Raw genomic sequence first — 26,708 nt, forward strand, 5'->3', positions numbered from 1 at the left:
ATATATATACTGTTTTTGAATCTTTATTTAGATGTTTAGAAAACAAGGAAAGGTTCTCCCTGGAAGCCATGGGGTTAAGTCTCAGTGCTATCACTTCTATGGACAAGTTCAATCACCAGCAGAAATCACCTGTGTCCTCCATTGCTCCCCTTAGCAGTGCACTTCAAGAAATTCACCTTTTCTCCTACTCTGTCTCAAGTGTATCCTCTCACCCTCCAAATCTCTCACCTACACCCCAGTTCCACACAAAAATAAATTAAATTTAAAAATAATAATAATAAAGTAAACTACAAGGAAAATAGCAATCATGTTTAAAAAGCAAAACAATAAAAGCATAGTGTGCTTAAAAAACTGAATCCCAAAATCAAAGTAAATTCTTCCATTGATATTTAAATGATATAAGTAAAAGCAATTCAAAATGATACAATGTATTCTAACTCAAAAATAATTTGGAGATATCTGACAGTAATTATTTTTTATAAGGTTTGATAAATTTTCATTATGTATTTCTCTCCACAGTAGTATATTAATAAGAAGAAAAGTGGATTTGACTTCTTCAGATTAGAAATAAAGGATTGTAACAGGGTGGACACTAGGAAAAGGGTAAGTTCCAGGTTTCCTGCCCCACCCAGAAGGAGGATGGAGCTGAGCAGAGAAAAGAAGAAAAGAGTAGGAATTTGGAGGAGGAAAGAAGCAGGATGGAGAGCCAGAAGGAGACCTGAGGAAGCACATGGAGCAAAGGGAGACGAGTCTGTGTTTATTTCTTGGCGCTGGACTGGTTGAAAGAGATGTGGGTGTGAAACCCTTAGGGGGGTTGACAATAGCAGTGTTTATATTCATTGTGATTGTGCTCTTTTCCTCCCAGACTTGTCTGGCCATTTCTGACCCTTTTCTCTGGGTCCTGGCCAGATGATGATTTAATCTTGTGGCAGCTTTAAGGTCTTGCTTTGGAGCAATCCCTTTTGGGTTGACTTTTGCCCACGAGGGGATGGGTAACTTCAGGTGTTTGATTTAGAAATTATATTCTTTGTCTTCCGTATTGTATACTCACTGTATTTAAGTTCCTTTTCATTAAAGTCTTATATGTTTTGTCTTGATGCAGCGGATGGCAGAACCTATTTAGAGCAGGCAGGCTTGGGGATTCGGGGTGCCCCTTTCTCCCTGCCCTGTAAAAGAATGACTTCTAGAAAAATGACATTCTTAGACTATTCTGTCACCAATATGTCTATTGAGTTAATGTAAAGAAAACCATTTTAAGAAAATAAATGCCAACTTTGAAAATTCAAGATTGATATGGTATATAAAATAAAGTTTGTTTTTTGTACCTGGTCTGGCAGACCACTAAAATTCTTCAGCCAGACTGCTGAGTACCTTTGATATGCTAATGAGATGAGAAAGTAGTAGTGGAAATAGGAAAGTAGAAAGAAATTAAAGGGAATACAGAAGTTTCAAGGTGTGGGATCATCTTGAGAAAAAAATAAAAACAAGTCATGATTAAAGTGTGTTATTTATAGCTGAATAGTAATGAATGTTCATTTTATATACCACAAAATATTAATATTAGGACACAGTTATAATAGAAAGTATGCTTAACATTTTTATAATATATACCTTTGTATTTTATTTTCAGAAAAAAGTAAAAATATTTTTTCCTTTTAATGTAGCATAAAAATTATTTCTTGAAGGAAAGGCATTTTGTTGTTTAGGTAACATTTACTGATAATTATTTTTTCTCTAAGCTTCATAATGTTACTTAAATTCATATTTTATATAACATTAATAAATATATTCAAAATAATATATTTTTTATTGAATAAAGCATTTGGACATGGACTTTGTAGAAAATGTATATTATATATATTATAAGTCATATAATATTGATACATTTATAATATAAACACAAGTAGATTTTATAAGTAGAATTTTAAGATTATAAATAATATACACATTAATATATATTAACATAAAGGGAAAATTGAGGTTGAAATAGTATTTAATGATGCTAAATATTTCAACAGTATGCAACTTCCTTTCCATGTAGATGAATGTTTCTCAATACAATTATTATTTATTATTATAAGCCATGGTAATTAACTATATTACTTTAACTGAAAATGTCTGCCAATGAACAAGTTAACAGAACTCAGCCATAATTTCATCATATGAAATGATGAACCTTTTGTCACTTTTCCTAAGATGTTTTTTCACTTGTGCACTAAGACCCATTAAATGCCTATTGAATGTAAATACCACATAATTTCCCTTTCTTTTTCCAGGGACAAGTAAGTATCCATTTTACCACAGTAAAAGAGGCTATAGTCTCAAACGCTTAAAAGATAACCACCCAGCTAAACAAATAAACAAAATAGCTCACTTGATATATTGCTTCCCTCCAGTTAATATATTTCTCCACTCCTATTTATAAAGGCCTGAAAAAAATGCTTTTCCATGTGATTTTTAACTTACCTTTCTTTTTTATCCTTCCTACATCCCTCTTTAATGAGTTCCAATACTGTCACAAACTATATTTTGTCAAATTCCTAAGGACCTCCATGTTCCTAAGCCCAGTGGATGTATGTGTTGAAATACCTATCTATGTATTTTCTAGTTTTCTTCCTTTCTGAGGGGACGTTATATCTAAATCCACTTTACAGGTTCCTCATTTCTATAATCTCCAAAAGGTAGAGTGTCCAGGCTGTTAGTCCCTGTTTTCTTTTATTTAATTTTATGTATCCATACTCAATCCTTCTAGTTTGTCCAACCTCATGTTTAAAATAAAAATCTGCCCTGATCCATTCTCCTGAGACTGTAGCCAGTGTACACCCTCCTCCACTCCCAAGGGGTGAGGGTTCAGTTGTTTGTGAGAGGAGTTGGCTGGCAAAACTTGACTGTATAGGATGTAGTGTTTGCATGTTTGTATATGAGGTCTCACATGATATGGGGTAGAACCCTGAGTAGGAACACAAGGAAAACTGGTAGAGAGCTGGTGACAGCTTAGATACAAGAAAATTGTGAACTAGTAAGTTAAGAGTTGCCCCCTATCTTATTAGAACAGGTGGACTAACATCATGGACTGGAGCGCTCTATCCCAACAATTTCATCTACCACAATGACCTTGAGACAGCATGCTAGACAAAAGGCAGTAGATGCTGATTCATGATTTTCCAAAAATTTCTTAGTGGGAGCTCACATTTGCAGTGGGGATATAACACCTCAGTCTAGGCAAGTCAAATCCAAATAAGCTATCACAGTGCCCTCATCATCCAACTTCATGGACCTATCCTTTAAATATTTCCTACTAACTCCTTCCATAGAACCAAGGCTAAATTATTCTTTTTAGTACTAGTTCCCTTGTACCTAATAAATTCTTATCTAGTTGAATCATACATGACTTTCTTTGATGAATTTTTTTGCTTAGAGGGTAAAGATGCACTCTTGCATTAGGGATGGTAACACCAGGTGTCACATTCTGACATGAAACTCTAAGACACTGAAGGATTCTAAATTCAATCCTGAGCTTTCAGGTGTTCTTCAAGGTGTATCTGTCAGAATAACAAGTTATATCATGTTTTGTTTATCAATTTTTCTCTTGCCTTGAGCTTTGCATAGGTTAAGATTGGCCTTCTCCCCCCCCCCAACCCCCCAATGAGGTCTTAGCCAGTATCCTTTGTCAGTTCCATGATTTCCCAGAATCTCATGCAACCAGAGGTAGACATATGATGATGGCTTCTAAAAATATCTTCACTCTGACCATGGGAGTGAAGCATGTGATGAAAGGTTTGAGAAGAGAGTTCTCTTTCCTTACCTACTTTTTTTTTTTAACCTAAAATTTCTTACTTTTGAAACAAAAATGCTGAAGGAAATAATGCTTGGACCTGAGAGAAACAACTTTGGACCATAATTAACTTAGTGAATAATAACTAACATGCTAAGGATAATGAAAGATGGAAAGGCCATAGGTACTTACCGACATCATTAAGCTGCTGAAATCAACTCAGAGCTAAATGTCTCTGGATTTTATATCCTGCAAATCATCAGTGTCTTTATAACTTAGGCCTACTATGTTGGCCAGCATTTGCTTTCAATAAAGGCATGTTAACAAAAACATACACTCTAATGACTAGTTAAAGAAACCAGTCAGGCTGGAAAGTCATTACCTCAATTGTTAGCCAGATCTGTATACCACTTTTATTCCTATCATATTTTATCCCTCGTCATCTCATTAAGCTTTAAAAGGAAATATCAGCTATGAATAAAAACACCAAAATCATTTCCCATTTTAGACAGAAATAGATATGAAAATGAAATCAGTAAGAAATAAAATATAAATGTTACATGCAAAAATAAAATAATCTATATGGTAATGATTTCAAATTTAAATACTCTAGTTACTACTGTCACTACCTACTCAACATATACAAGATGTCTAGCAAATATTTTAAAGTTATCATTTCTCTCCCCCAAATTTCCTAATCTACTCCCAAAAATGTTTCTTCAATTTTCGACATTTCAATAATAACAACTCATCCAATACCCCAAGCCAAAGACATTGGATTCATAGTCTACTACTTTCTGTATATAATAAAGTCTATGTAAAATAAATTGGCAAAATTCTGTAAGTCTATCATGAAAACCTATCTAAAATTTTAGTACTTCTCATATACTGAATGTATGAGTGATTAATTACAAGATAAAAATTAAATCTAAGTTCACTCAGTTAAAACTAAATAAAAAAAAATCTGAATATATGATATACATGTTATTTAATAGCAATAGGGTCCTCTATTTCTTTCACTCATTAAGATTTACACTTGACTATTTTTGGGTAAAGACTTATGAATAGTTAGTTCATATTAATTATGTTGTTATATATACAGTTACTTCATAAGTGTTTATTTAAATACACCTTATTGTGAACCATTTCTAAAGAATATAGAGGAAATCTGAGTCCCATCCCTGTGCAAAGAAAAAGGGAGCTGCTAATTGTTATGTTTTTATTATACTATAAGCAAGATTTACTTTTCTTTCAGGTATTTTTTTCAGTTTTTTTTTTCATCCTTATATAGCAATTGACTCGCCTAAAGTGGGTATACCTAATAATTTTGAGGAAGAGTGAGAAACATTTGATATTAAAGAATAATAACTAACAGTCTTAGTGCCTGTGACAGTCATCCTTCACACTGATTTTCTCAAATGTCAATGCCCAGTTTGTGTGGTACATCAAATACAGTGATGCATAAAACATCTAGTTCCCAGTGAATTTTTATGAGATGAGTGCATCTTAGAGAAAGTCTAAAAAGGACACCAAATTTCACACTTCAGAAAATGTAAAACTACAGTCTAAAGTGCATCAAACAATGAATGAGATTGGTGACAACAATTGCAGAAGTCACAGTTTTGTGAAAATCAGTGACTGAAATTTGTTTTCCCAAGAAATGATTGTTAAATGCTTCCAATGCTGAAAATAAGCAGCAAAGGACAAACCTGAGCAAAGTCTTAACTTGTTTGAGGCAAATATGGTAGGGTCATAACTATATACAAGCACCCCAACAGTTTTGTTTGAATTATATTATTCTTCAAATACACCTGGACATTACGCAATGTTATAGCACATGTCCAGTGATGTTTAACCACATATCAAAGAAATCTAGGAAGAATGGGGAAAATGAGATATCATTCAGATGATACTGACTTCAGAAATTTTTAAAATTATTTTCTTATTAATATGAGATTTTTGATTCTGAATTGTTTAGTTCTTTCTAGTACTAATGTGCTTAGGGTATGCATAGGCATTGGGAAGCATATTTAATAAAACCTATATTCAGTATAGTGTGCTGACCTAATTAACTCTTTTTTGAGATTGGTGACCATTTTAAAGTATGGTATCTCTAATATGCAAAAATAAAGTTAGAAATCTTTGAAATTTTCATTTGTATTTTGTCATTTTGTTTGTGGAAAGGAAACAATTAAATCAATGGATGGGAGATATAAACTATTTCTTATTATATGGATGAATTTTATTGAAAATCCTTTCGAAAAATCCACTATTTTAATATTACTAGCTAATATTTTCAGAAGACAGAGAAAGTACTAAAACATTTTTTTTCCTTCAAAACTCACCCAGAAAACACTGAAGGGGAAATATCTTTATTAAATATAACTCAGAAATAGATTTATTGGTTCATAAAAGTTTAAACTCTTTTTGGGATATTGCTTTGACTACAGTATAAAGGTGATAGCATTATTATAGAACCATACACAATAATATAAAGGAGAAAAATTAAAGCATTAAAATATTTTTGTGTTATTTTTGCCCTTTCCAAGATTGTATTAATTTACTTCCCTTCCTTCAAATTGTTTAGAACCTCAACATTAACTTCATAAAATATTAAGGTAATATTAATCAACCAAAATGTAATTCTGAATTAACTATTTCTTAAATATCTAGAAATAGTCATCAAAGTAAAAGTGACCCTCTTAAGAAACAGTAAGTTTTATGGATACTGGCAAGGTAAAACATTTTTCTGTCCACCCCTGAAGCTATTGAATCAGAAACCTACTTTGATTTTTTTATATATATGGCAGGTGTCCAGCTCACTGAGGATACATTTTATTTTCAGAGCTAACTGTAGAACTTGCTATTTAACAACCAAATGAGTATTTCCACTCCTGGAGTAAATTCTTTCATAATAGGATAAGTATGGCTTAAATGGGGTTGGGTCATATCATACAATTACTTAGTGTCAAACAACAACAAAATACTCAAATTCTAATAGGATTTTTATAATTTGTTGGTCAAGTTATATTATGAAAACAGCCGAGAATCAAGGGAAATGGATATTTTCCAAAGAGAGAGGTGAAAAATAATCAAATTACCCTGAACAGGCAGTAAATTTTGAATTGCATGTTTTATACATATTATTTGATTATCTCATAACTATTCAGAGTAGACACAATTTTTCCAAATTTAGAAGAGATACTGAGACTGAAGGCCATGTAACTTGCCAAACACATTTCACAATTAGAAGCTTGAAAAGAAATTCATACCCAGGTAGGTCAGACATAAAAGTTATCGTCTCCTCTACCATTTCTGTCCTTTAACAATTAGAGCTCAGGGAAGAAAAGAATAAAGTAGAAAATGCTCCTTTTCTGTGATAATATATACAATCCAAGTGCTCATGTAAAACCTAAGATAAAGGAAGTGACCAGAACCTGTAAACCATGACAGGACAAAATCAGAAAACTGCATACAGAAGTCCATCCCAGAGAATGAGCAAAGAGCAGATAAGAAAAGGGAAAAAAAACAGAAAAATTCCTTTTCCCCTCTATATAGACATCAACATCCCATTCTCCAAGGCCTTGTTCTTCAAAGAAATTGCAACATCTTTAAGTGCATTTTCCAATAGTAGAAGTAGTTGATAAGTACAGAAATGAACTATTTTAATTTTGAATGTAAAAGTGAAGAGTGTGCTAAATGCTCCTCAAGAATAAAAGCTTTACACCTCAGTCCTTCATCAATATTATAAATTAATCAGCCATGGTATTGCTCATATGTACATATGTATTTTAAAAGTAGGTTATATAGGCCCTCCCTGCTGGCGCAGCGGATTAAAGCACAGCACTGGGAAGCTAAAGCCACTTCCGCATGAGTTCAATTCCCGCCTGCCCTGGAGGTGACCACATGGCGAGGCAGACCCCTCCTGACCCGCCCGCTGCTCCCCTCAGCAGTGTACTTCATAGATCTGTCTGTTCTGCTCCCCACTCTGTCTCTGGTGAAGCTTCTCACCGCCTCTGAGCCTCTGGCCTGTACCCCAGTTCTGTATGTAAAAATAAATAAATAAATCTTTAAAAAAAAAAAGTAGGTTATATCATTGCTATTTTAATGTAAGCTCCATTATCAACTTGTTAGAGGCTCAATCAGAAAAATCCACTGATTAGACTTACTTTTTACCCCCTAATTTATTGGGTTGTTGAAGGCATGAAAACATATGTTTTTGCTTGAAAAACATAGAAAAATATGTCATGATTTCTCTGACAATCCAATATTTTGATGAAAAACAAAGAACACTGTAAGCATGTTACCTATACCAATTTACTTATTAAAATTTTCCCAGAATATAGTAATAAACCAGCAAATAAATGTTCTATGCTATCATCAAAATGTGTTTATTATGATGACCATGAAGTAAATTTGGAGTTAAAACATAATTAAATCATTTTAGAAATAATAATTAAGCTAATCAGGATACCTGGAGTCAGCTAGCATAGAGATAGGGTACAGAAATACACGAGATTAGAGCTGAGGCAAAATGGAATATATTTAGTATGGTCAGGGGGATGCATGGATTATAAAGCGGCTGACGAAAGAATCGACTGGGTGAGAAAAGCATAATGTGCCTGACCAGGAAGTCTGGACTTTGGTTATGGAGTAACAGGAAGCCATTGGAGAGATTTACCTGAGAGTAACAAGATTGAATTTAAACTTTTCAAATGACCACGCTAAGCATGGGGAAAGGAATCAGGGAGCACTGCATTAGTGTTGCAGAAGATGGTGGTGGCTTTAAAGGAAAAGGCATGAATATGGAAGAAGGAAAAACAATTTATATAAAGGAGTTATCTATGTGTGAAAGAAATACACATTTGATACATGAACAACTGAATCATTCTAGAAAGACACTGACTTCCCAAAGCACTTATATGCTCAAGTTCTTTCCTCAATCACCAAACAGGATGACCTATTTATTCTGTTCTCTACTTTGTGAAAGTAGAAAGAAAACATTATCTTTTTTGTTCTTGTTCTATCCCATGTACTTGTAAAAAGATTTTCCAGCCAAATTGTACTTAACTCTCATGTCACGTTTTCAAAAAACAGCACACATTATACAGTTATCTTATTTTTGTTTAAAACAAAAATTATAACTTTGAGTTTTAACACTGTTCAAAATAATTACCCTTTCTAAAATTCTTAGTTATATCTATTGAGTTCTTTATAAGCACTCCTTAAATAGTACAATGTATTTAATTAAAAAAAATATATCCTTCAAGGGCCTCCCTCTTGGCTCAGTGATTAAAGACCCAGTGCTATCAAGCTATTGCCAGTCACTGCCACAAGACTTTAATACCAGCCAGGGAGCTGACCCACATGGCGCAGCAGACCTCTCCAGTCTCACCCACTGCTCTCCTCAGCAGTGTATTTTAGTACATCTGCCTGTTCTGCTTCTGTTCTGTTCTGTCTCTGGTGAATACTCTCCCCCCCTTGTTACTCTGGCCTATACCCCAATTCTTTATGCATAAATAAATAAATCTTTTTTTTTTAAGTAATACCTTTAAGATAGTAGAGAGTTATGGGAATGTTTCTTGAGATTTCTTTCTTATTCTTTTCAAGACATCAGCATAGTCTGCAAATAGCCATATTTCCCGCTTCATATATGAGAGAGTAGTAAGAAATCTCTCAACTTCCTGTCTTACCTTAGCCTTAACAACATATCTATAGGGCATATATTCTTATTTTTTCATCCATCCTCAGTCCTGATGGAAGGATCTTTCATGAAGTCTACAGGAGTAAATTGTTCTACATTTTTCTGGACCTTATTCCCTATTCTTCTCTGGTCACATGCTATGCTCTCTATAACAGTTTCATGCTATGCTCTCTATAACAGTTTCTTTCCCATCACTCTATCCTTACTCATGTTCTTTTTTGTGTAAAACCATCCTCTATACCTTTTCTGACAACTACTCACTCTACCCATTATCTTGCTATGCCTTTTTAAAACTGCATATCAACAGCTATTTCTATACCTCTGCTTACTTGATGGTACAGAATGTTTCATTAAACAGGAAGGCTCGGCATGGCAAAAATTTTTTTCCAAAGACTATAAACTATAAAGTAGGGTACAGAAGTCAAACCAAGACTTCTTTTTTTTTTAATAAGACTTATTTTGCTTTCTAATATAAATCTTGACATTATCAATGATATTAAATGTAATTATTGACTTTTGTGTGTTTGCTTTTCTAAATAGTAACCTAAAAAAATAATCTCAATCCACATTTCTAAAGAAATATATAGGGATGATGAAAGAACAAACTGGCCCTATGTGACTCTACAAAATACAAAACCTTTCTGATTTTCAACCTGGTTAGAGCTACTACATAAGTATAAAATTATTATTCACTTCTTGGTGAAAAACACAGCATAGATGATAATTGTTATTTGCATTTTGTTTTATACTATAGAATAGAAACAAGAATGTAATATATTAAAGTGAATAAAATGTGATACTATAAAAATATATATTTTATGTACCTGTATAATTTACCCAAATTCAATTTTATCAAGAACAGCCCCAGCATCTAGTATTACATTTTAAAAAGGCAGTCTAAGTGTACATAATTCAGCAGTTTAATGAATATTAACTCAACTATGTAATATCAAAAGCTTTAAAACATATTGCCTGTAGTAGAAAATTTCTTGTTTGCTACACTGTTATTACAATTTCTAATTCCTTAGTTATTCTTTTCAGTTAATGTAGACAGGTAAATCCTTCAACAAAATTAACCAATAGATGCCAATCTGCTTTTGTCACTGAAGCCTTTAATGTGTTATTTTATCCTATAAATATTCCTGGAGGACCTACCATGGGCAAGAAACTATACTAGGCACAACTGTAGAGTGATGGAAAATGGATAACAGAGGTTATCAGAGTAGTTTGAGAAGAATGTCAATTGCACATTAATGTATTTTGAAAATGCATTCTTTTAAATAACATTTAACCAGTTAAAACATAGCATGGTCTAAGGTTGTGCAAATATAATTTAATATACAATGCATGTTAATAGCTAAAGTATATCTTTACTATCTTTCTCAAATGTCACAAACTCTAAAGTTACCAGATACATTTCTCTTCAGAGTATGTAAATTAGCTTTTTTGTATGTATATATATATTTGTGTTTATATCTATTTATGTAGTATGGTATGTATACTAGTGTATTATAGTATATATACTAGTATACAGTAGTAGTATTACTGTAGAAAGGCAAATGGATATCCTCTCTCTGCGTGACTAGGGTTTCCTGAACAACAGGCAGCAGTAAGTGGAAATTTGGTTAAAAGATAATTCTAGAAGGTAAAAGATGAATGACTAGTGGGAGATTTCTGGATTGATAGATGGCTAAAAGGGTAAATATAAACATTTCAAAGGGGCTAAGCCTAGAGTCATAGATTTAAACATCATAGGATTTTATATTAAGTTTCTCTTTCTGTCTCAGGAGGTATGGAGGTCAGCTTTATTATAGCTTCCATAAAAACATCCAGATTAATAATTTTGGCTCCCTCTCTTAGAGTATAAAATCCCCCTTATGCTAATTGTAGGTATCTCATCTTCTTTGTCCCTATTGTTCTGAAAGGAGAGATGGAGTATCAGGGATAGGTGTGGCTATTGCTCTAAGTAAATATATTGCTCTAAGTAGTGTGCCTGGATTCTTTGAAGAAACTAATTTTCAGGCAGATTAAATCACCTCACTGATCAATAAAATATTCTTACTCAGCAAAGACATCACACTTATATTTATTATTTTGTCATGATTTCAAAACAGTTAAAAATTAGGACAACTTGGAGTATCAAAGTAAAACAGCTGAAAAAAAAGAAAAAAAATATAATATATACTTACTTGATGTTATCAAGACAGCCAGATTCAGGTTTCAGGATGGCGGTATGATGAAACATTTTATATAAAGCAATCCCAAGGAAGATAACATTAAGCTGTAATGCAAAAGGTATGGTTATATAGATAGCATAGCTAGGTTAGAAAACAAGTATATCCATTCTCTATAACAGGCCAGTTGTAGAAAATCAGCTTTCAAAATGTAATTTAAAGAAATCAGATCACATATGATTACTTGATATTTTAGTAAAGGCAAGAAGTCAATTTGGGGAATTGGAATGCCAATGAGTTACAAAGCAATATTATACCAAGTACAATCACATAAAAAATCAGAAGCCATTGGTATGATGCTGCAAGAATTGCAAAACTACTCAAAACCAATATTTAAAGATAAAACAATTTTTTTCAATGTTTAAAATTCCAGGAATGTTACAATCTCTACCCTCTAAATATGGCTCCACTTTATTGTTTAAGGATGCATTGCAAAAACACAAATAGTAACATAAATATATTTTTGAACAGGAAGAACAAAAGGATTATAAGATGTTGGTTGAATTTTAATGGTTAAACAAACTGAGAATTGAAGGAACTACAAATGATATTATTATATTAATGGAACCAGACAGGGTGTATAACTTAAAGTTAAATAACAGGTTCTAATGTAAATTCCAAATATATCACATATGTATAAACTGTATAGAGAATTGCATACTGAATTTCTCTCTATCATCTGACATGTTTATATAAACATGTCAGAACTTGAGATTGTGGGAACTTTGAAATGCAAAATATAAGCTCCAATGAAGTTCTCACTCTAACACAGAGGTATCCTTTATAAATTCAAAATGTCTAAAAAATTGAAACTTAAAAAACATTCTTTTGGTAGCCAAAAAGTATAACCTCAGTTGAACCTATCTGATCTAAATATCTGATTCAAATAGAGATAAGGTTATTCATTTCTTTATTCAGTTTGCTACTACTTTTCCTATTTTTGATGTATTCATAATGCCTGGTTTCAGAGTCCTGCCTACACCCTATTATGAATATTGTCTGATATGCTTGATTTGGGGTAACTGCTTATTTCCCAATAAAGATGTTATTAACATGCAGTAGCGTGAAAAATTACCTTTCTAAAATATCTGAATTTCAAAATATAGTTGGCCTACACAATTTCAGAGAATGATATATAGACCTATGTTTTATTCAAAATCAAGATGCTAGTTGATTTTAAAAAAATAGGAATTATTACTGTAAAATGATAAATATATAAGTAATTTAAATAATGATACCTAAATTAGACAACTAGTTCATATCTGAAATCAAGATATTATGCAACAAACAACAAAAAATGTGCAATTTCAGAATCCTTATTTGTGCCATTCTTAAGTTCTTTTTTTAAATTTTAAGTATTCAAGATTGATATTAAAAAGTAACTGAAGCAGAGTGAGATATTTTGTCACTTTTCCAATTCTTGGTTCCATTAATAATTTAAATTACCTGAATGAAAAATAAAGGAAATACACTACTGTCAAATTTAAAGTCATCATTGTTCAAACCCTACAAAACTAAATGCATTATGTTGCTGAGGAGACAGGGCCCTGCATAAGTTCTGGCAAAGGCATGTTTTCGCCTCCCAACAGTTTCTATCAAATATTTTACAATATAAAAGTAGACTATAATGACTGGCTAATTGCTTGAGTTATATAGGGTCAAACAACTACATGCTTTCCCAAAATTAATCTATGGAAATTAAAGATAGTCCTTACAGGGATGGTGAAAGCTTTATTTCTTGACCTGGGAAACACACAGTTAATTACGAGTTCTTACCATAATTATCAAGGTCGCTGGTCCTATAAAACTCCAAATGAAGTAGGTGTCAAGTCGGAGCCAACATCTACAATGAAACACAAGGGAGAGAAGGCATTCAAGGACTGAGTATGGGACATATATCAAGAGTGAGAGAGTGACAGAGAAGAATGTGAACTGCAAAGCATTCCACTGGGAGACAGGAAATATTACATTGCTTGTTCATTTAAATGCTGAATTATGTGCCCAATCTCTGACAGCACTATTGATGGAGTAAGATAATTACCCCTAGAGGAAGCGGGGGAAAAAATGGCACTGGGCCTATTTGCTAAGGCCTTTTGTGTCTGTCATAGAAACCTTAAAAAAAAAGGAAAAGAAAGAAAGAAAAAGCCATACACATAGCCATTAAACCCAGTAGCTTTAAGCTATCCTTTTCTTTCCAATTATGGTGCTACATAACCTGTCTATCAGCTGTCAGGCAAAGTGACATTTTCCTGTCAAGAAGATCTGAGGAAATTCAGTACAAAGAATAAATAAATTCGGTATCAGAAGATTGAAGTTTAATTAGGTTGGGTAGCCAACCTTTGAGAGTTCTTAAGTCTTAAAAAGTGCATTGTTTCTGCAAGTGATTCTGGTGTTGCAAATGATCCTTAGCATCCTATGAAGTTGATTCATGACCCAAAAGTAAATTATTAATCACTTAATTTCAGCTACATTTAATCCTCCCCCAATTCTGCAAGCCTCTGGGAAATTACATTTTCATTCTTCAGGATGACAGGAAGACAAAATGGAAGTGGCTAGTTATGAGAAAGATTAATGTAAATTTTGAGCAAATTACATTTGATGTTAAAAATCACATCTTGGTTCCTCCCTGGTGGCACAGAGGGTTAAAGCACAGCACTAAGAAGCTAAAGCCACTTCAGCATGAGTTAGATCCCTGCCTGCCCGGGAGGTGATCCACATGGTGCGGCAGACCTCTCCTGACCTTCTCGCTGTTCCCCTCAGCAGTGTACTTTGTCAATCTGCTTGTTCTGCTCCCCACTCTGTCTCTGGTGAAGCCTCTCACCACACTTGCACCTCTGGTCTGTGCCCCAGTTCAGTATAAATAAATAAATCTTTAAAAAATATATCACATCTTGGACTATTTGTCATTTTGTTTTATATGTGTGTGTGTATTTAAGGATTATTTTTATGCATACAGTAATGGGGTACAGACCAAAGGTGCAGGGGTGGTGGGTGAGAGGCTTCACCAGAAACAGAGTGGGGAGCTGAATAGGCAGATCCAGGAAATAAACTGCTGTGGGAGCAACCAGTGAGACAGGAGAGGTCTGATGCACCATGTGGGTCACCTCCAGGGTTTGGGATCTAACTTGCATGGAGACAAGTGAGACTAGACTTAACATATTGAACTACTATGGAGGGCCCTCATTTTGTTATATTTGAAGAATAATTGGAAAAGAAAATATCTTCAATAGAAAGCAAACAAACAAACAAAAAAAAGGTTTTGCTATGTGACCTAAACTTGAAAAATCCTAAGTATGTAATTGTTTCTGTGAAAATGAAAACGCTACTTAAACCTTAAACCTAAGCAACAAGGAAATACCAGGGAAGTTATCAAATGAGAACTTACAGATATCTGTTGACATAGAAATGGATAAATATTATGTTTTCTATACATATGATAAAATGTGTTAAAACAGTTAAAGGAGTGGAGGTAGATGTATGTATTTCAAAATAGATCACAAAACAAAGTCAGTGGAAGAGCAAAGTGAAGAATCTGTAACTTATAACTAATATACATAAAAAGTAGAATACTAGTTTACATATAGCAGATATTTAATATTTAATGTATATATACTATCTAAAATACAATAGTTAAAAGTGTATGATTGATATAAATCAAATTGCATATAATACTATGTTTATGATTGCTCATCTATATATATGTAATTTTTTTAATTATAAGGAAAAAATCACCAAAATGATGTCAAAGATTGTCAATGAAGGTAGATATGACTAAAAATGGACCAAAGAGACTTTAATCACACATGTGACTAAGTAATACTGAATGAAGTATGCCCAAATACTAAGTTTAAGCATTTCAAGTAATCTTACTAAAATAACTCATCAACTTTTAGCCACACAAAGATCTACTCTTGAAAATAGTCTCAACTATCAATACTTTATCTATGCTTTATCAATGCTGTGTTTAAAATTAAACACAATGGACTCTAAACATGAGAGTATAGTTAATGTTGAAGTTATTTTTTATTCTTTAAGAAAAACATTTAATATCCATTTGGTACAATGAATTTTAGTTTCCTTCAAAATTGAACAGTGAAAGAAGGGATATAAAATCATTCAAATGACTGAGTAAATGATTCCTCCATGAGAACTGCCTGCACTCAACTGCCTTCTAGAAGGATATGAGGTAAGAATTCCTTCTCTAATTCAATTGCCATATGGTCACACCTGCTGTTGTTTTTGGCTGGCACACCGACTATCTCAAAGCTCTTGGTGTTTCCCCTTTTACCTATTAACTGCCTTAAATTTTTTGCTTGTTTCCAGCCCTGAGTTCCTTGTGCAAATGTTGAAAGAATTAATTGGATTTCAAGGTAAAGATGAGTATGATGTGAAATGTACACAGACATGGACACACCAGCCACCTTATACTATCCTGCAAGTACAGACCATTCAATGTCACTTGGCTATGAAACATAGGGACTGATTATAGGGAAACCAGGCTAGAATAGTGAGACAACTACTGGAGGAAGAGTTTATCACACTAAACATAATCAAGTTCAGCTTTGAAAAGAGCCAGAAAGAATGAGGAATATGGCTTAACTGAAAATTGCATTTGTCCACTGAGCAATATTCAGTTTGGAAAATCCTAATTTTAATAGACCATTCATGTTTCATTATTAAGATATATCACTATGTCTTTCAAATGAAAGTCAGCCACATACATATTATCTATAAATAATGTTTATAGTAATACTTTAAACAAAAGAGATGCCATACATTTGAAAAAGCAATTGCATTCCAATCACACTGTGTTTATTTAAAGCAATAATGAACAATCTTACAAGATTCAAAAGAGTGCCTGTCATGTACCATAAACTCTGATTTTTTCCCATGGAACTGATAAAATCATTAAAATTTTCTTTATGTAGCATTTTCTCAAATTACAAAAGCAACATATATTGTTATATGTAATGAAATCTTACTTCATTAATACAAGTTTATAGGTTTAATGCACTAAAGAACATGTGATAATCTACACATATGCAATATCAATCTCTTTCAGAATTATCTTCTTCCAAAACATAAGCCATATTATTACAAATTACATAATGAAGATAGTGACATATGGAGTAGTCTCCTAAAAAATTTCAATTTCCAGTGTAGTAAGCAGCACCTTGCATGTACTCAATAAAGAGAAAATTAATGAAGCAAAAATAGTTTCCCGAATAGGACTTAGAAAACCATAGTGCTAAAGCTCATTTTCTTCTACTTTTAAAGGATTCCTTGCCATTTATTTCACTACCATAAGTCATTTTAAAAAGGCATGGCTGTGATTTTATAAAGATGGTAAGGCCACTTGCCCAGCATATATAAATGTCACTTAGAAAATGTTCTACAGTGCTTTAAGATACCAGTAACGCTAGCTGATTATAGCTCCTAATTCAAAGTTAGCATGTTTAACATACTGTCATTAAAATGCTCTGGTACATGGTATTTTTTAGTCTGATTAATTCACTCTTGTCAAAGTAGATATCTGATTACTAACCAAAGTTTTCTAAAGTAATGTAAGTTAGCAATGCCATTTTCCTCCTTTTCTACAGGACCCTAAGCCACAGAGTAAAACATCTTTGGTGAATGCTAAATATGAGTAGAAAATAAACAGTGACTACTAATAGACCTTGATATTTAACAGGCTTGATTATATCAGGTTGTTTGCAAGTAAATAAACTACATATTCTCATTTTCTCTGTAACTTATAAAGGTGTCTCTATATTTGTACTATTACATCTGACAATATTGAGAGGATAAAGAAAGCACATAGAGAATCAGGATGAGAAAAAAGGAAAAGAGACATATACATGTATCAAGCATCATAAATTTAGTCTAATCTTACTGCATAATATGCATTAAGAAATTTTAAAATGCTGTTTTCACCACAGCACATTCATGCATCTAATCTTGATAAACTTTGCAAATTTTTAACCTCGAGAGTAAGAAATAGAACAAAGTTCAACAAAGTTCATCAAAGTTATGTAGGAATAGCCCAAGATCATTGGTAGTTAAGAATAGAATTTGTAGTTCAGCAATTGTGGATTTTAGAATTAAAAAGTGGTTCACATATGTAAAATATAGGTTATATGGTCTGAGTGCATTCAATGTTATTTTTTAAAGAAAGAATTTCTCTATTTCTCCAATAAAATATACTCTAGATTTTCAATATAAGCCACAAAAGTAAAAATAGTGTTAGCTATTATAATTAATACTAAATGCTAGGAAAATTCTGTTTTTAATTAAACAATCACTACTTTTTAAATGGATGTCTTTAATATAATTTTATAATTAAAACAATTTTGATATCTATAGGCTTCTTCTATTCCTTCATTTGTATTAGTCAAATTACTGTTCCAGTAAACACTATAATTTAATAAATGTAAATATGTAACAGATACTTTACATGCATGTATACCTGTACAGTGTATTAACATGTGTATATTCATCCACACTGAGACTTAAACCCTTGGCCACCAGGGAGGGCCCCTAATAAAATGTTTGTAAATTATATTCATTTTGTATTCATTGGCATTTCATTTTAATTTAAAATAACATTCCAACATATAAACAATCACATATAAATATTATTTTGAAGACTACATATAACTTTGTGAAGTCAGGGGCTTGGGGGGATAAATATTTAGAAGTAGGACTGCTGGGTCAAATGATAACTATATTTGTCATTTTGAAGTCTGTCAACTACAGAGTAGCTAGCTATATCTTTTGACATAGTAGCTAACAATATAAAGGATTACAATTTTCCTACATCCTCACCAACATGTCTTATTTTTTTTCTTCTTTTTTTTTATTAAAAAGTTTATTTTTACATCTTTTTCACATTTTTTTTTCATCTCAATTGTAATCCCCACGGGTTTCCCATCACCAAATCACCCCTGTGCCACCACCATAGTCCCGTGCATTTCCCTCCCTTCCCCCCCCCCGTTTTTGATCCCATTCCCCACTCCACCCCCACAGAATGTCTCTGGTCTATGGTTGTTCATTATTTTTGTTATTTTCTCGCCTGGTCCATTATACTCCTGCTATGAGTGAAACCATCCGGTATTTTTCTTTCTCTTTCTGGCTTATCTCACTAAGCATGATCTTTTCCAGCTCCATCCAAGTTGCTGCAAAAGCAACATGTCTTATTTTTTAATGTAACTACTGGTGGGTGAAATCATGATATAAAGTGACCTCTGCAGTCAAGTTATATGTATCTATGTATGTATGTGTGTGTGTGTGTATCCTGGGATGGCTAGTTGGATCAATCCTTAACCAAAAGGATTTTGCTCAATTAAAAATTCTTATAGATGATGCTAATTTTATATCTAATTATAAGTCTTTTGGGTGATAAAATGCTTACACAGTAGGCCCTCAATCTCTAAAGCACAATTACACAAAATATGCAGTTTATTTTTTTAAAAAAAGTAACAGTAGTCCTCATATACTTATAGAATAATTATGCCTATGTGTCAATGAAAACTATTTCAATATCTGTATTATTGCTATGGGCCAAGTTAGAGTAAAATATGCCTTGAGATAATAGACAGACAGACACTACATGTCAATGAAATATTACAAGAAAAAGTGTTTCAAAGCATCATATAACAGTGCACTTAGAGAAAAACATCCACATGAATATATAATTTTCATGTGTGGGTTGCTAAGAAATTGTGGTATTAATATAAATCTATGCATATATATATATTCACACACATATATAAACAGATATTATCAATTAAACATTACTTGGTGAGCCCCTATGTTATTTAAGAATACAGTTAGTTTTTTAAAAGATCAAGAATCATTTTTCTATCTAAATGATAAAGACTAATGAGGCTAATGTAGTAAAAATAAAGAAATTGGGAGACTTTTAAGTAACAAAGGAAAGAATACCTCTTTCAACACTGCTCTTAAGCTGTTGAGATAGGGAAATAAATCTGAAACTACACAGAGGATTTATAATGATTTTCTGATCATAAAATTATGATTTTAATTATTTTTTTAAAATTGGCTATATTTCTTTTATTTAAGGACATTATGATCTAGTCTAAATGGTCACAGCTTAATCTATAGCTTTCAGAAACCCCTTCTGAATTTCAGTACCTATATTTTAAATCTCAAGCTTTTCCTGGACTTTACTTTTTCTCATTAGCTTCCCTACTCCTGTAAACTACTTGTAACACATTTTCAATTCACCCATTGCTTCTTCAATTGCACACTTAGGTAGTGGGGAAAGTGGTCTAAACTATCAATATTTGTTTTCTTAATAAAATAAAATGCTCAACTTGATATTTGGGCACGTTTCAGATCATTAATGTTTAAATGAAATGAAAATTTTTAGATCGTAAAAGCAAATTTATTTAGTATTGAATTACTGTTAAGTAAATACTAGCCTTTATCTACTGACTGTATCATATCTGATGATTTTAGTGAATGTTCATAATAACAAAATAAGACCAAAGTAAAACGCAAAAACATAGGTAAATGGAATAAATGCCCATTTTTAATAGTGCAGTTTAGATTTGTGTTCCACTCCCTGAATTTTACTAAAAAAAAAAAAAGTGCACATTTTCTATAATGCCAATGCAGATAAAAATCATTCATTAAGCAACATCAGAAAATAGTACAGAAAATAGGAAGATTCTCTTACAAACATTGAAAACTGTGGCAAGCTAAGCAAGTTCTCAAAATCACATTATTCATGGTTTTTTTTTGCATACGTGTTTTGTATATAATAGGCAGTTCAATAGCCTTAATAACATTTCCTAGATAAACATAGCATACTATGTCAACTAGATGGAATGCTTGTTGACTACATCTGTATCTAAATAACATATAATTAATCTACAAAAATTTTATTTCACAGCATTTATATCATTCTCTACTTTTTAATGTAAGCTATTATTAGATTTCAGAAATAAAACTTCACTGTCAGTATAATAAAATACACTTAAGTACACTAAAGCTAGGAAAAGGGGATTGTCTGTTATTTGGATTATAGCAATGTATTTGCAATGGTTTTATTCTAGATGTAATTAAAATGGTTAAGACTGAGTAGTAAATATTTTATAATAGATTCACAAAAGTAAGTAAAATATACTTCTAGAACATAAAAATGCACTGTATTGAGCTTAAAATTTAGAGAAAATGACTGACAATATGTCCTGATTATGGTTAATTCCATTTTATTTAATACTGCAGATTGTATATATCCATATTTAAAAATTAAGCATTGTGGCACCTATTATTTAACACTGGCCAAAAACAAAATCCAAAACTTATAGTGGTAGAGAATACCATGACAAAGAGAATCAGATAAACAAGGTGGAAAATGTCATTTGAAATAAAATAAAAACAAATATAACAAAAACTGGAAAAAGAAATGTTTACTAAGAAGAAACAAGATGTACAGTTCTATATGCAGAATTTTGTAGTGTTGTAGAAATCCATTGTGTACACACACACACACATAAAACAGTAGATGAGACTATATCTTAATTAAATTCCTGACACAGATATTACTGACTGGTTTTCAACACCGCTTCCTCAGTGGGTAAAATAGCACTGCTTATAGACAGTGGACAGGAAAGATTCCCAAAGGGTAGAAATTAAACATTTTTTTCATATTTTGAAATCTCTCTCTGTGGAAAATTTATTTTAAATGTACAAATGAGACTCTAAATCTCTATCCCTGACTATGATAGAATTCTAATTAAAAAAAAAAAAAAAAAGGCTTATCCTTTTCTTTACCTCTTTTACCTACCCGCTCTTTGGTATTTGTTTTGCTTCTCTTTGTGCTAGCAAAAGGCATAATTGCAAAACGGAACTATTATTAAAGTTTGTTTTAAATCAGTGCCTGGGAAATAAATTAGCCTCTATTCCCACACAGTAATAATGTCAGAAAATGAGAGCTTCCAGTTATAGTGCAGGAAATTAAAGTAATGATGGCCAAAGCTTTAACAAAGTCACAGGAGACTGAATATTATTGATTCTAAGAAAGATAGATTTCTACTATCCAGAAAATGACATCTGTCTCAAAACAAATGACTAGAACATAAAACAAATAATGAGACAATTCTTATATCTAAAGAGAAAAAAATCAACATTAAACAAAAATAAAATCAAATCAGGGATTGCAAGAGAGCAACATCGAAATAATTAGGAACATTATTTGAAATAGTGTAAGGTAAGTCACAAATAATTATTATTCACTTTAGTATCTTAGAGGGGAAATATATTAAGGAAAATAAAGTCTTATAAGAGTAGTTGCTAATAGGTTTTTTTGGATGTGATAAAAGATTAAATTTAGTCAAAATGACTGCATAACACTGTGAACTTACAAAAACTATTGAAGTAACACCTTAACAGTGACTGTTAAGATATGTGAATTATTTCAATAAAAGAGCTATTTTTTTTAATCCTATGCTCTAGTAATCTCCCTCTTCAGAGGTTCATTGCTGTTTTTGTTTGTTTGTTGTTTCTAATGCTATTCTGTTCCACAGTAGTCACTGGTATCCACAAAATTAACTCAGAGTTTACCATAATTCACAAAGATTAGATTAAAAAAATTATTTGTAGTAGTTATATTTAGACAAATGGATTTAAGTAGTTTGTCAGTGTATTAACAGGAAAATTCAACAGAAATGAGACATTATTCTTTTAATAAAATTGTTGGTGTCTCTATACCAAAACATATTCTATTTAACAATCATCCCAATTACTCTGTATTCTGCTTCTTGGCATTTCTTCTCTCCGGGAAGCAAGCTGCTTTATTGCCAACATATTCAGGCTGCTGACTGCTGATGGAAAGTCATGAAATTTGGCTTACTAACTTCTGTATAAACTGATGTTATCTAAATCATCTGTGCCTTCATTGCCTCTTGGAAATTTTCTTATTAATGTCTAAGTGGCTCCTTAACACATTCACATTTTCCATAGTGCTCATTTCAAAGCTTTTCAAATCCCTGTCCTCTCAATGTGATCTCACCTATTCCCCCAGTAAAAGTCAATATTCTTTCCTACTATATGGCAAAATTCCTCTACCTCAACATATACCTTATTTTGTTTTCCATCATTTTTACCTTAAAAGTAGGCTTAATTCATCACCTCCAAATTACCCTAGCCTAGTGGAAATAAATCTGCTTCTTTTTATCACATATCTGCCACTATCTAGCTCTAAGGTCTATCATACGCGATTTGTCTCAGTGTGTAAATGTGTTTGTGTGTGTGGCTGTACACCATATTTGGTTCTTAGCTTTTTCATTTGTAAAATCAATATCTTGGACTTTGTGATTACTAATGCCTCTTTCAGTACTAAATCAAATTTGCCCCTGTTTTATGTATCTGATTTTTTTTTTATTCTCCTATAATCTTTCCTTTTCATTCAACACATACACACACACACACACAAACAATAGGCAACAGGACATAAGATAAGTTCTTTCTAGAAATCTTCTCCAGTCAACGTGATACTTGTTACCCTATATATGCTTGGGACTTAACTTTAAAAGTAATTCTTGATTACTGTGATTACTTGAATCAATATTTCTACTATCTTTGTATCAAGCTGTTTCAGCACATAGATAGTATTTTGAATACTAGCTTATTCAACTAGCTTATTAAAAGAGTTGTTACAAAGTATGATCTTTCTTCAATGGTTTTTCTACTTGAATCATCTTTGACATAAAACACCACAGATGGTATTTGGACACACTCTTGACATATTCTTCTCACTTTCTATAGTTCTGATCACCTCTTCTATTTTTATTTTCCCTCCTCAAAGCACATCCTATATTGTTCATCTTTCTACTTTTCTTCTATTGAAACTTTCACTCAAGTCTCAGGATGTTATTGGTAATGTTGAAGTGGATTCTAAAAGTATTTTTCAAAAACTTCTTAATAGTATGTTGGATATTTTTACATGTCTCAACAACTTAGTTATGCTGAAAATAAAATTCCATTATACCCCAATATCCACCAGAAAAAACCTAAGTTTCTCCTACTTCTATAGTTTTCCTTTTTGTTAATGCTATAAATATGTTTCAAGTGACTGTAAATGACATATCAACAAGAAGAAATGCCAAGTGTGAGGGGCTAAACTGTTTTCTGAAAAGACAGTTTATAATACAGCTACTTCTTCATCTCAATGCTCTGAAAGATATTACAATGACCATTCAAGCTTAGCATACAAGTGGGCAAAATATTCATGTTTTAAGACAGCGGCTTACTAAATCTCAGGAATATTTTCTCGTTTTACATCAAAACAAAAGTGCAATCACAATTCAAGTACCCCCATTTGTTTCACCAGTTTCTTTGTCTATTGTTGTTAGGTAATACAAACACCTAAGCCAAGAAAATTCAAAGCTCTTAGCCAACTGTATTTTAAAAGAGGAAAGAAAAACAAGCTCACACTTTATCTGTTCCGTAACTCCTGTAGTCTACTGCGGCGGACACAGCCACAATCAGTGCAGGCATACCATAGCCGACCAGGTAAAAGTACTTCCTACGTGAATGTTCACTCTCAAAAACCTCCACCAGCATGATATAAAGCTGTACTCCCTCCAGGAACATCCAGGTAAAAGCAGCCAAGAAGAAGAAATGTAAGAGGGCAGCAAAAACTGCACAGGCAATCTAGGAAAAGAACAAATGATATATCAAATAACTACTAAATATAATATTACCTACTGTAATAAAACTAGAATATTTATTTAGACTACAGTAGTAAAACAAACCTGCAAAAGGATAATCGAGGCAAGTTTTTTTTTAATTCAAATATTTAAACCTAATTTAAATAGAACTTACCTTTGAAAACTATATTTAACACTTTATTACTAATAGACTTTGGATACCAGCATAGCATAATAAGGAAAATGGCATTATAAAGTGCTAATTGGAGCCTATGGTAGCTATTACTGACATTAGTTTAAAGGCTTTAAAGTGAAAATCAGGAATTTGTATTCTTGGTCATAATCATGTATGTGCTTACATACATGTACTTTTAAAGTTCTTCAATTGTCATGGAGGAAAAACACAAACTAATGTCAAAGAGAAGAGAATAGAAGCTCTTAAAAGTAAATAACATTATAGTATTTTATGATGAGGTTATTGATTTGATATTACTAATTCCTTATTTACATCTTCCCTATTATGGTTTAATAGGATTTATAAAGTGGCATTGGGTAGTTTATGCTATACAGGTGTAAAAGTAGATCTGGTTAAAATAAAATATTCAGGAAGTGCTTTCATTGCTCATATTTTGTCATTGTTCGGTTGATCTAGAAATCTTGGTCCTTTTACTACAAAAAATCATTTCAACTTAAGGTAACCCTAATTGTTTATTTTTGCTTTTATTTCCCTTGCCATAGGGGTCAAGTCTCAAAAAAAAAAACATTTTTATCATTGATGTCATGAAATGAATCAATGATAAAAATACTTTTTTTTAACACTGCAGGTATTATATGTATATCTTTAATTAATATGGAATTTATTTTTGTACATCGAGTTAGTTACTTTGGCATATTTTCTAAGGTATTACAAGCTCTTATGTCAGTTTCTGAAATTTTCATTCCTTTGGAGAGTCTTCATTTTTTTTCAAAAAGTCCAAAATAAAGTCTATTGCTCCCACTAGTAAAGAGGAATAAATTTATGTAAGAAATAATCTGATTAGTATGGAGTGAATGGTGAGTATGGTTCTTGAGAAATGTGATATAATTCAGGCTAATTTCATTGTGTAAGATGGCAATGAAGGGGACATGAGGAAATCAGTTTAGGATTGTAGAGAGAAAGAGAACCTAAGAGAGATGCAGACAATAAACAACCAACTAGCAATGCTTATTTTAAAAAGTAAAGAAAAGATGGGTTTAAACTATCCTCTAAGATAAAGTTTTTCCTATAAACATTGTTCTTTGTCTTCTTGTCAGAAAATTGTTTTGTGAAGTATGCAAAATTTTGTGGTTTATCACACCATATGTAGCATTTAGAAACACAAATTAGAATAAGATTTCTAAATGAAAAGAAATCACACAGCATTTGAATTGCAGGTTAAAAGGAGAATGATGATTTCTTCTTGGCAAAATAACACAGTTTTCCCTATCTTGCTTTTTAGAGTTAGAACATCAACTATTAATTTTTGTTATCAGAAGGCTTTCCTTTTGGGAGAAAGAAATGTGCACTTTGATTGCTTATTCATATGTATGCATTTGTGGGAAAAGCTGTCACATTTGTATATGATAACCAATTAAAAGTATAATCATCATAATTGTACCCTTTACCGCCATTAATCATGAATGTGTAATCACAAGCATGAATCCAACTGCATTTTTATTATAAAGTACTCCATACTTATGGACATATACTAGGGAACAACATTAAAGGAATGAATTATTTATTATGCCTACAAGCTTTCTAAAAAATGAAGTTTTCTTCTCATTTGCAGTTTTAGTCACTAGAGCAAACTAGCACTATATGCATGAATCTTAATACACAAAAATTATAAGTGTGTATAAGCTGTGTAAAGCATTTGATGCTATCTGTTATTCATATTTTCTGTTAGGTTTTACTATGGACATAATTATTGCTGTTCCTTTCCCCACTTTCCTTTCCTTTCCTTCCTACCACTCTTCCTTCTTTCCTTATTTGGCAAGATTAATGTAAATAGTAGAAAGAATAAAAGTAGCGCTTTAAAAAATATATTAGCTAGATTTGTTCAAATATAATTTATGTAATCTCAAAATCACCTAGTTATAACTTTTATATACTATGTCCATTATAAAATTAGCTTTCCTGTTTTTAACATAATATCTACTGTTATTCATAAAGTATGTTATAAAAATAGAAATATGGGGCCTCCATGGTGGCGCAGCGGGTTAAAGCACAGCGCTGAGAATCTGAAGCCACTTCCTCATGAGTTCGATTCCCGCCTGCAGCCTGCCCCGGAGGAGACCAC

General features: G+C 32.2%; 1 protein-coding gene across 14 annotated transcripts in view; it reads right to left on the reverse strand.

The window, feature by feature from the left end:
* The window catches only part of ADGRL3 (adhesion G protein-coupled receptor L3), a 726,682-nt gene that overhangs the window by 86,034 nt on the left and 613,940 nt on the right, over positions 1 to 26,708 (reverse strand). For all 14 annotated transcript variants that reach the window (XM_012724122.1, XM_012724111.1, XM_012724117.1 and 11 more), the window contains 3 exons: positions 24,174 to 24,394; positions 13,490 to 13,556; positions 11,669 to 11,760 (listed from right to left, as the gene is read on the reverse strand). In XM_012724122.1, the coding sequence (XP_012579576.1) occupies positions 11,669 to 11,760; positions 13,490 to 13,556; positions 24,174 to 24,394 (380 nt within the window). The remainder of the gene's footprint in view (positions 1 to 11,668; positions 11,761 to 13,489; positions 13,557 to 24,173; positions 24,395 to 26,708) is intronic.

Source organism: Condylura cristata, unplaced genomic scaffold (genome assembly GCF_000260355.1).
Source record: "Condylura cristata isolate star-nosed mole 26May11 unplaced genomic scaffold, ConCri1.0 scaffold00012, whole genome shotgun sequence".
Classification (NCBI taxonomy): domain Eukaryota; kingdom Metazoa; phylum Chordata; class Mammalia; order Eulipotyphla; family Talpidae; genus Condylura; species Condylura cristata.